The sequence below is a fragment of the Pelobates fuscus genome, chromosome 10 (assembly GCF_036172605.1).
Source record: "Pelobates fuscus isolate aPelFus1 chromosome 10, aPelFus1.pri, whole genome shotgun sequence".
Taxonomy (NCBI): Eukaryota; Metazoa; Chordata; class Amphibia; order Anura; family Pelobatidae; genus Pelobates; species Pelobates fuscus.
Window position 1 is genome coordinate 106,396,312 of NC_086326.1, and position 14,824 is coordinate 106,411,135.

Sequence of the window (14,824 nt, forward strand, 5' to 3'; positions counted from 1 at the left end):
TCTTCCAAAGCTAAAATCAAAGATTCCATCTAGTGCTATTTTATGGCTCAGCTGTATTTTGAATTTTTATGTATTTTATGTTATTTTAAGTGATTTCCCTATCCACATTTGTTTGCAGGGCACTTGTCCTACTCTTACCCCCATTTTACTTCCTTTTGCAGCCCTCTAGCCCTTTCCAGGACTTTTTTAGAGCCATTTTTTGTGCCCAAAAGTTCGGGTCCCCATTGACTTCAATCGGGTTCGGGTTCGGGTTCGGGGTCAAGTTCAATCCCGAACCCGGACTTTTTTCCAAAGTTCGGCCGAACCCGCCGGACCCGAACATCCAGGTGTCCGCTCAACTCTATTGGCTACTAAACCTGTAAGACAAACATACCAAAGTCTAAAATTTTTGCAAATTGAAGGACTAATCCTTGTATTTTGTGACCTGTAACTTTCAAAATAAGCTGAAATCCTCTACATATGATGTACTCTATAAATCAAGACACATAAATGAATTTATTTTGAATTATTGGACATATTATGCACAAACAAATGTGTTGGTGCAATAAATGACAGAGATGCAAATTGCGGTTGAACACAAACAGCAAAAAATGCAAAAATGGTTTGTGTCTTTAAGGGTAAAACAAGCTTCTGAAGCTGTGTCCTAAAGGGGTTAATGGATGGCACTGGAGTAGATGAAAAGACAACAAAGTGACACCTGCAAAATGATGTCGCCAGAGGAGTGGGTTGCTACATAGAGCGAGTCTCAGTAGTGGGAAAAAAAGGTAAGTAAAAAAATTTAAATTAGGGCAGCCTTAATCTAGATATAGAAGACTATAGAGTTAGAAATACATAATTGCGTTATTAACTCATTAACGTTCATTTTAAGAAATAATGATAAAGCTCACAGATAATTTAAGCTCATTATCTACCTCTTTCACAAGAAATGTTTTTATCTAGAAGTCTAAACACAGATATAACTGCACAAAGTCTTTCATCATCAGATATGTTTTTTTTTTTTTTTGGATAGTTAAACCATAACTTCCCATAATTACTGTATAAAAGGACACATTATATGCCTGAAAAAGATAGACACAAGTGATTACGAGAAAATAACAACAAAAAGACCAAGAAGCTACTGAGAAGGTCAGAATAGTACTATTACTGAATAAAACAGAAAAATATATTAAAATGTATTGTTGTAACCATTTATTTCATTTTCTGTTCAGGATGTGTACATTTCTGTTGTTGCTGTGTTTGGTGGGGCATATCTCCACTCAAGAGTCTGGTAAGTTAAAAAGAAAACTGAGATAATATTATATGTTATACAGTTTTGTATTATTATTATTATTATTATTATTATTATTATTATTATTATTACTACCATTTAGCTGTATTTGCCTTATAATTTGCCTTCAGGTGATAATGGTCAGGAAGACTATGAAATCCAAAACAATATAGAACCTTCCCCTCTAAGTCAAGACAAATCTGAAGATCATCTGGAAGATGTTCTGATATCTGATAAAGGCACAGTTTCCAAAATTTGTCCTGAGGGTGATAACTGTAAATCTTACAAATTCTTTTACCATCATCGTAATTTTCATACAGCTCAGGTTGGTGTTTGCTGCTTTGCATATGTTATATATTTTTTTTCGTATCTATATGTAATGCACGTTTTATAATACTCACTATATAAATGTGTGAATAAGAGCATGTAGTTCACCAAACTATCACCACAATAATCAGTCTTTACCAGCATGATAGCAGTGGATTACAATTCTGACTATAGTTAACTAATCGAAAGACAACAAACTTCATGCAGTGGGAACTTTTCTTTTGGTCACTGACAGAAAACATCTTCCATTCTGACTTATTTACATGTATGAGATCACCCCCAGAGTTAAAGGTTGCACTCACAGAGTGACTGAGAGTTCAGGCTCATCAATAAACTGTTGGTTCCACCAGGTTCGATTTATAATTCAGAAATCCAGAGATTCATGTGGAGAAAAATTGAGAAACCATAGTGCAATACTGATTGTGAATAGCAAATACACTTTAATGGTCACACTTACAAGGTAAAAAATAATAAAATATGTTCTCATGATCCCCAGTCCAGGTCCAACAATTTATTGCTGAGCCTGAACTTTCAGTCATTGTGTGAGTGCAACCTTTAACTCTGGGGTGATCTAATATTACGTTACTACCCTATGAGTGCTTTGTCTATTTTATATTTTTAGGTATATTTTGTTTTTCTAGTTTTGCATGAGGATTGAGAGGAGTCCTGTGGGTATATTGTGCCGCTTATAAAGGGGGTGATTACCTTTTTATTGATTTTGCACTTCTGCACCTGGGTGGTCTATACATCTGTTTGTTCATATTGACTTATTTACATGACAGTTCTACTTTTCAGCTGCTGGAATGTCTGAAGTTGTCTGTGATTGGCTCAGGATGAGCTATAATCATAGACGTGTATAGAAAATATTACTTAGCTTTGTCAAATGTCTTCTGATGATACCTACATGAAAAAAAATTGCAATTATTACTCTTTTATTTATAAACATTTGTGCCTGGCAAATAACTTTTGAAAATAATGAATTTGATGTCTGCAGTTTAAGGGTGCATCCTTAATTCAGTTAACAATATTCAAGCACTAATTTTAGATATACCATATAAGGGGGGTCTATTTAAGTAGTGCCTAAAAGTTTGAAGGCAAAAATAAAGTTGTACTTGGAGTTGAATATTTGGATATAATGTGTGACTCTTCTTGCTCAATTCAATGAATTCTAATTCTTGGTTTGTCTTTATCTACATTGTGTTCCACAGGGAATCTGTAGACACTTTGGTGGGAATCTCTGTTCAATTCACAGCACACGGGCCAACAGACAGATTTCGAATTTCGTGAGGAGAGCACATAAAGGTGTGACATTGGTCTGGATTGGTATGAGGAACTATGGAGGAGTAAGTATCGTTTTATTACATTTTTTAATAAAGTAAAAGTAATTTTAGCATACGGAAATAATTTTTCTTTGTAACTGTTTGTTTCAAATACCAATAGAGATTATTAGAATTACTATTATTGTTTGCCTTATGCACAAAAATACTGACTTACACTTGCTGCAATCCTTTTCTTGCAATTGTTGCACAGTTTTTGTGTACATGCTCTTCTTCTCAATTCTAAAAACTACCAGGTTTTCCCCCTAATTGAATGGCTCTAATTTGGTTTATGTGGACACTTTTATTTTTTTAATCTGTTGATTTATTTCAAATTGATGTTACTATACAGCTCTGATCAATATGTGCTGGAGCTGTTTATTGATCAAATTAGTCCAAAAAAAATCAACATTTCTATAGCAGCTGTCATAATATCAGAGAACTGTCGTATGCCTACAACTCACCAGTGTCTTTTGATTTCGGCATTCACCTGTAATGACTGGGTTTTCACTGATCCATCTCCACCCATGCGTCTGACATCACGCGCTTCCATGGTAAAAGGAAGCCGTGGGCAATATGAGATCGCTTAATGAATTTGTTTCCAAATTGCTGGCAAGTGCCGTCAGAGCTCCTTCTCACGCTAAGCTTTGTACCAAACCTCTGAAACCTCTTGCCGACCTTGCTGACTTCTCAACTCCCAGAACACGGAACAGACTTTGACTACGCTTACCTCTAAACCCCAAACTGCTTTCGGTAAACTAAAATCTTCACTAATCTGGAAAGGACTCTCACTTATAATCAGCTACGCAATCAAGCTAAATTCTCCAGTTTAGTGGGATTACTGTTTGGTTCATACTTTCAGTTATTTGGAGGGATTCCAGGGAATACTAAAGTCTGCTCTATGTGCTCCTATAGATTCCTAATAACAAACTGCATTCTTGAATATATCCTGCACAGCTCTTGTATGTTTATTACGTTTACTTTAAAATTATTTCTGATGTCTAATAGACTGTGGATCTGCATTTACTTTATTGAATATTACCTATAGATTGATTTGCTGTTGAAGATTGTTTATTTAAAAAAAAAAACACCAATAAATCAACTAATTCAAATATTCTTAAATTGACAGTATTAAAGGGACACTATAGTCACCAGAACAAGAGCAGTTTATTGAATTTGTTCTGGTGAGTAGAATCATTACCTTCAGGCTTTTTGCTGTAAATACTGTATTTTCAGAGAAAAAGCAGTGTTTACATTACATCCTAGTGATAACTTCACTGGCCACTCCTCAGATGGCTGTAAGAGATCCTTCTTGGGTCATGGCTGCCTAAAATGCATCCACACATTCAGTATCTCCTCCCTCTGCATGCAGACACTGAACTTTCCTCATAGAGATTCATTGATTCAATTCATCTCTATGAGGAGATGCTGATTGGCCAGGGCTGTGCTTGAATCATGCTGGCTCTGCCCCTGATCTGCCTCTTTATCAGTCTCAGCCAATCCTATGTGGAAGCATTGTGATTGGATCAGGCTACCACTTCTGATGATGTCAGCAGACAGCTTGTTTTTCTGAGGCAAACAGCATGCAGATCTACAGCTTCAGGCTTGAGTACAGTGAGATTTTGCTATCTTCATGGAGGCATGAAGGGCGCATGGGGGGCTAGATGGTGGTTTTAACACTATAAGGTCAGGAATACATGTTTGTGTTCCTGACCCTACAGTGATCCTTTAAATTATGTATGAGTCTGCAGCTGAGTTCGAAATAAACTTTTATTCCTAAGTATTACAATATGACCAGGGCCGGCGCTACCGTAAGGCGGCCCAGGCGGCCGCCTTAGGGCGCACCGGCCCTGGGGGCGCAAAATCAGGCTGAGCGGAAGGAGGGAAGCGCACTGCGCTCCCCTCCAACCGACGACCTATTGTAGCGTGGCCGAGCGCCCGATTCTGCGGGCGCGCGAGGGAGCACTCTCCCATGTGTGCTTCCTCTTCAGCTCCCTCGCGCACCGTGTAGGGATGCCGGCGCCGGAAGATGACGTCATCTTCCGGCTCCGGTATCAGTATGCGGCGCGCGAGGGAGCTGAAGAGGAAGCACACATGGGAGAGTGCTCCCTCGCGCGTGTGCCCGCCTGCCAGCCTGCCTACCCGCCCGCCCGCCCAGGAGCCCAGCAGCACCACTGGACCCCAGGGAATCCCTTCAGCACTCCAACAAGGTAAGGAGGCTGGGGGATTAAATTAAAAAAACAAACGTGTTAGTGTGAGTGTTTTTTTTTTAATGTATATAAAATGTAATTTATTTAGGTACTGTGAGTTGGATTTATGTATATACTGAACATGGATTTATTTTGCATTAAATAGCAAAGAAACAACATGACAGAAAAGAAAAGTGTTAGTGTGAGTGTTAGTGTCTGCTAGTGAGTGTCAGTGAGTGTGTCTACTAGTGAGTGTGTCTGCTAGTGAGTGTCAGTGAGTGTGTCTGCTAGTGAATGCTAGTGAGTGTCAGTGAGTGTGTCTGCTAGTGAGTGTCAGTGTGTGTGTCTGCTAGTGTCAGTGAGTGTGTCTGCTAGTGAGTGCTAGTGAGTGTCTGCTAGTGAGTGCTAGTGAGTGTCAGTGAGTGTGTCTGCTAGTGTCAGCGAGTGTGTCTGCTAGTGTCGGTGAGTGTGTCTGCTAGTGTCGGTGAGTGTGTCTGCTAGTGTCGGTGAGTGTGTCTGCTAGTGAGTGTCAGTGTGTGTCTGCTAGTGAGTGTCAGTGTGTGTCTGTGAGTGTGTCTGCTAGTGAGTGTCAGTGAGTGTGTTACTGTGTGTCTCTTACTGAGTGTGTTTGTGTGTGTATTAGTGAGTCTGTTTGATGTCTGTTAGTGAGTGTATGTTTTGTAAGTGAGTGTGTATGTATGTCTGTCGCTGAGTGTGTCTGTCAGTAAATGTGTGTCTGTTAGCTGGTGTGTATGCATCTGTTCGTGAGGGTGTGTGTGTGTCTTCAGCACTTACCTTTCTCTAGCGCCGGACTCCCTTGGTGCTGGGGATCCCTCCACCTCTCAGCTCCGAATGCTCTTGCCGCGCACGCATTCAAACCGCCCATAGGAAAGCATTACTCAATGCTTTCCTATGGACGTTCAGTGTCTTAAAATGGCGGAAGCGCCTCTAGCGGCTGTCAGTGAGACATCCACTAGAGGCTGGATTAACTCTCGGTGAAACATAGCAGTTTCTCTGAAACTGCTATGTTTTCAGCTGCAGGGTTAAAACTAGAGGGACCTGACACCCAGACCACTTCATTGAGCTGATGTGATCTGGGTGTCTGTAGTGGTCCTTTAAGTGTGTGTGCATCTGCATGCACTGGCGTACATACCATGGTCGCAGGGGTCACAGCCCTGCAACCCCTGCGACCAGGTGACCGCCGCCATGTGTTGCGGCCCCGGCCCGCGCAGAGTAAGCGTGAGAGGGGGGGGGGAGCACGGATCAATTTGCGCACTGGGGCCTCATGTGTACGCCACTACACCTACCCTGGTGTCTGCCGCAGGCTGTGTGGAGGGGGCGAGGATATGAATGACATCATATCCCTGCTCCCTGTGTACCACACAGCGCGGCTGGCACCCAGTGATGGGGCTGGGCTGCAGGACAGGACTCCAAGGAGCCAGACAGCATGCATCCAGGGGACAAGATTGAACTGATGTAAGTATGTAATTGTGTATGTCTCTGTATGTATGTATGTATGTATGTCTCTGTATGTATGTATGTAGGTCTCTGTATGCCTGTATGTCTTTGTCTGTATGTTTCTGTATGCCTGTATGTCTCTGTATGTACAAATGTATGTGTCCGTATGCCTGTATGTCTCTGTATGTACAAATCTATGTGTCTGTATGCCTGTATGTCTTTGTACGTATGTGTCTGTATGCCTGTATGTCTCTGTATACCTGTATATATGTATGTGTCTGTATGACGGTATGTCTCTGTATGCGTGTATGTGTCTGTATGCCTGGATGTCTCTGTATGTATGTTTCTGTATGTCTATGTATGTATGTATGTATGTGTCTGTATGACGGTATGCCTCTGTATGTATGTCTTTATATGCCTGCATGTCTCTGTATGCATGTATGTCTCTGTCTGTGTCTGTATGTCTCTGTATGATTATTTCTGTGTTTGTATGAACCTTATTTTAAACGAGGGTGGGGGGGCACCAAAAGGCATCTTCGCCTGTGTAACTAAAAATCCTAGCACCGGTCCTGAATATGACATGGTGACAAGATACTACAATTTGGAGCCATACCTGTTTATCAAAACTCACTTAGATTCTGTTTCCAAATTATTTTGAGCATTTAAGCATTTGTGGTGATTTTATAGTGCAATGCATGGTGTTTATTTTGAATAGAGGTCCTCCCAAGTCTTTAAACCTCCCATTCAATTTATCAGACATGCACTTATAGATTTTTATATACATATGCTTGCTCTCTTAAATACAGAATTAACTTACCACACACTCACACTATTACAGAGGCACACTTATTTACACACACTCTAATACTTTAAATAACACACGTGCACTCACTAATTTATGCACAATTACAACAAATTGCAATCACACTTAAAATAACACACACACACACACAGATAATGTGTCTCTGTATAATAATATATGTTCTAAAATTTGTTTTTTAAACCTTCTAGGCTATGATCTGTGACTACATTTTGGGAAAGAACAATGTTTAAGTTTACAGTTTACAGGTTGTATCATTGACCTTTTTTTTGTTGTTGTTGCAATTCCTTTCAGAATTCTCCATTCAGAAATGTAGATGGAACTCGACTGGATTACACCAACTGGGGATGTGGGCTATCTACCAGTATTAGTAGGTGCGCTGCCCTCAATATTTACAGTAAGTAAAAAAAATAAAAAAGGACTTAGCCTTAAGCTGAATTTATAGTCTTAGGTCCTGACACTATAATTGTCAGGGTACCTGTGGTCTCTACCTCCGAAAGAGGTAGAGACTTAGCGGTTCCTTCATCCGGACGGTCTGATGGCTTCCTTCCTCGCGGTCTATCCGGTCGTGCAAAGCCGGCCGCGAGGGAGTGACTGCCTTTTACAGCATCGCGTCCGGAAGTCGTCAGGAGTCTAGCGGAACGACCTGTCAGTCAATTGCTGCAGGACCAATCAGGACGCCTCAGAGGCGTGGTTACTTTTCGGAACAGGGTATTTAACGGAGCTTCTCTCGTCAGCTCATTGCCCTGTCGTGGTTCTAGCTTGTTCTAGTCACTCAGTGCTTGTGTTCAGCTTATTCCCTTTGGTTTTGACCCGGCTTGCTTATTCTACTCTGCTTACCTCTGTATCCTTGATTCGGCTTGTCTCTCGCTCTCCTGCCTTCTGTTACCCTCGACCTCGGCTTGTCTTTGACTATTCTCTCAGTACTACTTACGCTAGTCCGGCCATTCTAAGGTCCGGTATACGTATCTGGCTACTGTTTGTACGCTGCGTGTTGGATCCCTGTCCCGATCCTGACATTACGACAGGGCCAATGGATCCTGCAAGTACAAACAGTCAGCTTGCTTCCCCTGATCCTAGGTTTGAAGCCATGGATCACAGAATGGATCAGATGGCACTTGCGCTACAGGCACTATTATCTCGTGCCAATAACCCACCAGAGGAGATACGTAATACCCCTATTTCTCCTGTCAGTTCAGGGTTAGAGGTAGCCACAGTGGGTGCTTCTTCTCACATTACCCCCCCAGTACGCTATGGTGGGGCGCCTGAGAAGTGTTGTGGTTTTTTAAACCAAATTAGTATCCATTTTGAATTGCAACCTCGCTCTTATCCTACAGATAGGGCAAAGGTAGGATTTATTATCACCCTACTTATTGAGAAGGCTCTGAGATGGGCCAATCCACTATGGGAGAACGATAACCCATTAGTATATAACTATAACGCATTTGTAGCTGCTTTTAGAAGAACATTTGACCCTCCAGGTAGAAGGGTTAATGCAGCCAGATTACTGTTGCGCCTGAGACAGGAAAACCGAACACTTGTGGATTATGCACTAGAGTTCAGGTCTCTGGCGTCAGAAGTCAAGTGGAACGAGCCGGCGTATATGGATGTATTTTTGAATGGTCTATCTGATGTAATCCTCGATGAGGTTGCTACTAGGGAACTCCCTGAGAATTTAGAAGATTTAATTTCATTCATCTCTCGTATAGATGAACGTTTAAGAGAGAGACAGAACACTCGAGAGAGGAATCGGAGACCTTCTTTTAGGTTAGCTCCCTCTTTTCCAAGTCCTGACTCCACGGTATCTTTGCTTCCTGAACCTATGCAGATAGGGTATACCCGACTCTCTGAGGAGGAAAGACAGTACAGACGAAGAGAGGGTTTGTGTATGTATTGTGGAGCCAAAGGTCATTTACTCTCGAACTGTTCTAACCGTCCGGGAAACGCTCGCACCTAAGTCTTTCTAGAGGACAGGCCTTGGGTGTTTCGATTTTGTCCTCTAATCCTAATTATAAAGATCACAGGCTTCTGCTACCAGTTTCCTTGACTTGGGAGAGGGAAGTAGTAAGGGCTATGGCATTGATAGATTCCGGTGCTGCGGAGAATTTTATCGACCAGGCCTTTGCGAGTAAAAACAACATCCCAACCCAGCTAAGGGAGACACCCTTGGCCGTTGAGGCCATAGATGGTAGACCACTACTAGACCCTGTTATCTTTCGTGAGACCATACCCATTGATTTAAATGTTGGTATCCTACACGTTGAGAATTTATCTCTTATGCTCATTTCGTCCCCTTCCATTCCCATAGTTCTAGGGTACTCATGGTTGAAGAAACATAACCCTATTATTGATTGGGAGTTAGGGGAGATACTTTCGTGGGGCCAGGGCTGCCAGGAGAGGTGTTTAAGCAAGGTTTCTCCCTTAGCTAATATTAACATACCGGAGAATCCTACTCAGTCCACAGAAAGACAAATACCAGACCTTTACCTAGACTTAAAGGCAGTATTTGACAAGAAGAATGCCGATTCTTTGCCGCCACACAGGTCATTCGATTGTAAGATTAAGCTTTTACCAGGGACGATGCCTCCGAGGGGCCATGTATATCCTTTGTCTGTTCAGGAAAACTCGGTTCTCGAGGAGTATATTAGGGAGAATATAGAAAAAGGATTCATTATGAGGTCTTCTTCTCCGGCCGGGGCTGGGTTCTTTTTTATTAAGAAAAAGGATGGTACGCTGAGACCTTGTATCGATTACCGAGGCTTGAATAAAATAACTGTCAGAAATGCCTATCCTATCCCACTGATTACTGAATTATTTGATCGTCTTAAGGGCTCCAAGATCTTCACCAAGTTAGATCTTAGAGGGGCATACAATTTGGTGAGAATCCAGCATGGTCACGAGTGGATGACGGCATTCAATACCCGGTATGGCCACTACGAATACATGGTTATGCCATTTGGACTTTGCAATGCTCCTGCAGTATTTCAAGATTTGATTAATGAGGTACTTAGGGAGTTTCAACATGATTGTGTTATTGTTTACCTGGACGACATACTAATACACTCTAAGGAGATTGAGACTCACCATAAACAGGTCAGAAAGGTATTACACAAACTTCTGCAACATGGTCTATACTGCAAATTGGAGAAATGCAGTTTTGATCAGTCTCAGACAGACTTTCTTGGGTACGTGATTTCTGGGGAAGGTTTTAAAATGGACCCTGGAAAACTCCAATCTATTTTAGACTGGCCTTTGCCCAAAGGACTCAAGGCTATCCAGAGGTTTATTGGTTTTTCCAACTACTATAGGCGCTTCATTAAGGGATACTCCTCTATCATTTCGCCTATTACCAATATGACCAAACAAGGGGCTGATACTAAGGTCTGGTCTAAGGAGGCTCTTGTTGCTTTCAAAACTCTCAAGGAACTTTTTGCCTCGGCTCCCATTCTAGTTCATCCTGATACGACTCTGCCTTTCTTGCTCGAGGTCGATGCCTCTGAGACAGGAGTTGGGGCTGTTCTATCTCAAAGGTTAGGGGTGGATAAACCGTTACACCCTTGTGGTTTCTTCTCTAAGAAATTATCTGGGCCTGAGAGCAGATATGACATCGGGGAGAGGGAACTGTTAGCGGTCATTAAGGCTTTAAAGGAGTGGAGACATTTACTTGAAGGGACATTACACCCTGTTACTATATTAACGGATCATAAGAACTTGTCTTATATTGGGGAGGCTAAGCGCTTATCCGCCAGACAGGCTCGCTGGTCCTTGTTCCTCACTCACTTTAATTATGTACTTACTTATAGACCTGGTTCTAAGAACTCTAAAGCCGATGCTTTGTCTCGTCAATATGAACCATCCACTATAACTGAACCAGTTCTGTCCTCCATAGTTCCCAAGGGAAATATCATCGCAAACACGAATCTTAGGATTCACTCTCCATTGCTTTCCGAGATCAGGAAATCTCAGCATTTGGCACCCAAACAGACTCCTGGGGATCGACACTTCGTTCCTGCCACTCTCCAACTGGAGGTGCTACGCTGTCTCCATAACAGCAAAGTGGCGGGGCATCCGGGCATCCGCAAAACATATGCTCTGGTCTCTAAAGATTTTTGGTGGCCTGACTTACGTAAGGATATTAAAGAATTCATAGGGGCATGTGAGGTTTGTACCAAGACTAAGCAACCTCATTCGCTTCCATGCGGATTTCTGTATCCTTTAGAGGTCCCTGAAAAGCCATGGTCCTGTTTGGCCATGGACTTCATTGTTGATTTGCCTATCTCTAAAAAGCAGACTGTTATCCTCACTGTGGTGGACAGATTTACTAAGATGGCTCACTTCATTCCCTTACCTAAACTCCCATCTTCGCCTGAATTAGCGGAGATATTCGCTAGGGAGATTTTCCGTTTGCATGGGATACCTTCCCAAATTGTCTCTGACAGAGGCTCTCAATTTGTTTCCCGTTTTTGGAGATCTTTCTGCTCCCAACTAGGCATCAAATTGAATTTCTCCTCTGCCTATCATCCTCAGTCCAATGGAGCTGCTGAACGTACTAACCAAAAAGTTGAACAATATTTACGCTGTTTCGTTTCTGAACACCAGGACGATTGGGTCGGTTTGATTCCTTGGGCGGAGTTTGCACATAACAATCTCATTTGTGATTCTACGCAGTCTAGCCCTTTTTTCTTGAATTATGGCTTCCATCCTTCCATCCTTCCTTCGGAGTCTTCTTCTCAAGGGGTACCGTCGGTGGATATTCATGTTGCCAATTTAAGGAAGTTGTGGGATCAGACTCGACAAATCCTTCTGCACAATTCCATGCTGGTTAAAAAAACACGCTGACAAGCGTAGAAGGGCAGCACCGGTGTTTGTTCCAGGCGATAGAGTTTGGTTAACTACTAGAAACATTCGGTTAAAGGTGCCGTCCATGAAGTTTGCTCCTCGATATATTGGACCTTACAGGGTACTGTCTCAAATTAACCCAGTTGCGTAACGTTTAGCGTTGCCTAATGCCTTGCGCATTCCGAATTCATTTCATGTTTCCTTGCTAAAACCACTAATATGTAACAGGTTCTCCTCCGCAATCGCCCCTCCTCGCTCTGTGCAAGTGGAGGGTCAGGAGGAGTATGAGGTCAATTCCATCGTTGATTCTCGAGTCTCCCGAGGGAGACTGCAGTATCTGGTCGATTGGAAGGGTTATGGTCCTGAGGAGAGAAGTTGGGTACCTCAGGAGGAGGTGCATGCTCCCCGTCTCCGCAGGGCGTTCCACTCTCGCTTCCCTTCTCGTCCTGTTGTCTTCCGCCCGGTGGGCGTATCTGAGAGGGGAGGTACTGTCAGGGTACCTGTGGTCTCTACCTCCGAAAGAGGTAGAGACTTAGCGGTTCCTTCATCCGGACGGTCTGATGGCTTCCTTCCTCGTGGTCTATCCGGTCGTGCAAAGCCGGCCGCGAGGGAGTGACTGCCTTTTACAGCATCGCGTCCGGAAGTCGTCAGGAGTCTACCGGAACGACCTGTCAGTCAATTGCTGCAGGACCAATCAGGACGCCTCAGAGGCGTGGTTACTTTTCGGAACAGGGTATTTAACGGAGCTTCTCTCGTCAGCTCATTGCCCTGTCGTGGTTCTAGCTTGTTCTAGTCACTCAGTGCTTGTGTTCTGCTTATTCCCTTTGGTTTTGACCCGGCTTGCTTATTCTACTCTGCTTACCTCTGTATCCTTGATTCGGCTTGTCTCTCGCTCTCCTGCCTTCTGTTACCCTCGACCTCGGCTTGTCTTTGACTATTCTCTCAGTACTACTTACGTTAGTCCGGCCATTCTAAGGTCCGGTATACGTATCTGGCTACTGTTTGTACGCTGCGTGTTGGATCCCTGTCCCGATCCTGACAATAATAGTATGAGTATACATACCCAAATACTTGCTTCTACCTGCAGTGTATGATTTGGTTCTGGGGAAATCAATAAAACGCAGCCTTAACTATGGCCTCTGTACATATTTTCTGTAAAATTAGAAGTGGTCTCTGCTGAGTAATTACTGATGTGAATATCATACACTCGGCTACCAAGAGCAGTGCATAAGAAAATGGCATGAATCTGAAAACGTGTTTCATTTTACTGCACTCATACAGTGATCAACTTGGCCTTTGTTAATGAAATGGAAGTTAAACTTGTTATTCAGACATTTGTGAATGGCATGTTCATTCTAAAAGTTATTTATAATCATTGTGCCTCTCACAACATCCCCAAAATCTTTCCCAAGTAGGATAACACTGTCTGTCATAGAGTGCAGAGAATACCAGGTGAGGAGAACACATATGGATGGATATATGGATCTTGTATCCACCTAGTTCTAGAGATATGTTATTTACAAGTTAAAACACAAATTAGGAAAATTGCTACACACTGCAATAGCTTATGTTTAAAAAAAGATACTGATATTTTATTTTTTTTGCTTTTTTACAGCTGGACAATGGCATACTTTCCATTGTGGGATACTTCTGCCATTTGTTTGCACCTGCTAGCAATGTTGTTGACCTGCAACTTACAACACATTTTACTCTTCATTGGCATTCCAGACCCAACTTAATATGCATTTTTTAAAACATATTTTCAATAAAGTTTGAAGCAACATATGTATATGTATGATGTTCTTTATGTGTCCTGCATTGTATAATACTGAGTAGTTTTATTTCCTGTTGATACTAATATAAACCTTGTAAGTGAGATTGGATTCTTACATGTTTTAATGTCTCAATAACTTACTATGTTTCACTTTAAAAAATTGACATTAAGAAATTCACCATCACTATTGCCTCTTTATAATGTCACCACATACAGTGCTAAGTACATTGCTGTACATACTGCTGCAATGACTGAAGGTACAGTAGAGTACCCAGCTAAATAGGGACCACACATGGCTAAGAATTCTAGATGTTACATAGTTACATAGTTAGATAGCTGAAAAGAGACTTGCATCCATCAAGTTCAGCCTTCCTCACATTTGTTTTTTGCTGTCGATCCAAAACACAAAGCACGTGTTACACTTCATGGCACCTTGAAGGAACATTTTAATTCTATGTCCCTCTTTACCTTACGTTCCCCATAAACATATATAGGACCCAACCCTAACTACCTGAACACTATACACCTGCAGATGTTTATGGGAAAAAAAATCACCTAAAGGTAGGTAGTCATGAAAAACGTAACTCATAATAAGCTACAGTGCAGACATAGTCACACCATTATGGAACATGCTATACATTAATGCACAAAAGAGCGCTATTAGATGCTTTCTAAAAGCTAACAGTATCCGCTAAGAAATTATATTTGACTGTTTTCATCATACAGCTTTTTATAGGTGTGTATTAAATATAGCCATCACAAAACATATTTCCACATACATTTAGGATTTAGTATAAGGTGCTTTCCAAGTTCATTCTTGGGCATGGCTGTTTT

General features: G+C 42.0%; 1 protein-coding gene across 1 annotated transcript; it reads left to right on the top strand.

Annotated features, from left to right (window-relative positions):
- The first annotated feature begins 1,085 nt into the window (after nt 1-1,085).
- Nucleotides 1,086-14,000, top strand: LOC134575027 (bone marrow proteoglycan-like). Its single transcript, XM_063434159.1, has 6 exons — nt 1,086-1,125; nt 1,209-1,267; nt 1,399-1,592; nt 2,803-2,937; nt 7,672-7,774; nt 13,832-14,000. Exons 2-6 carry the CDS (start codon nt 1,210-1,212, stop codon nt 13,888-13,890), a joined length of 549 nt encoding a protein of 182 aa, XP_063290229.1. The 5' UTR covers nt 1,086-1,125; nt 1,209; the 3' UTR covers nt 13,891-14,000.
- The last annotated feature ends 824 nt before the right edge of the window (nt 14,001-14,824 follow it).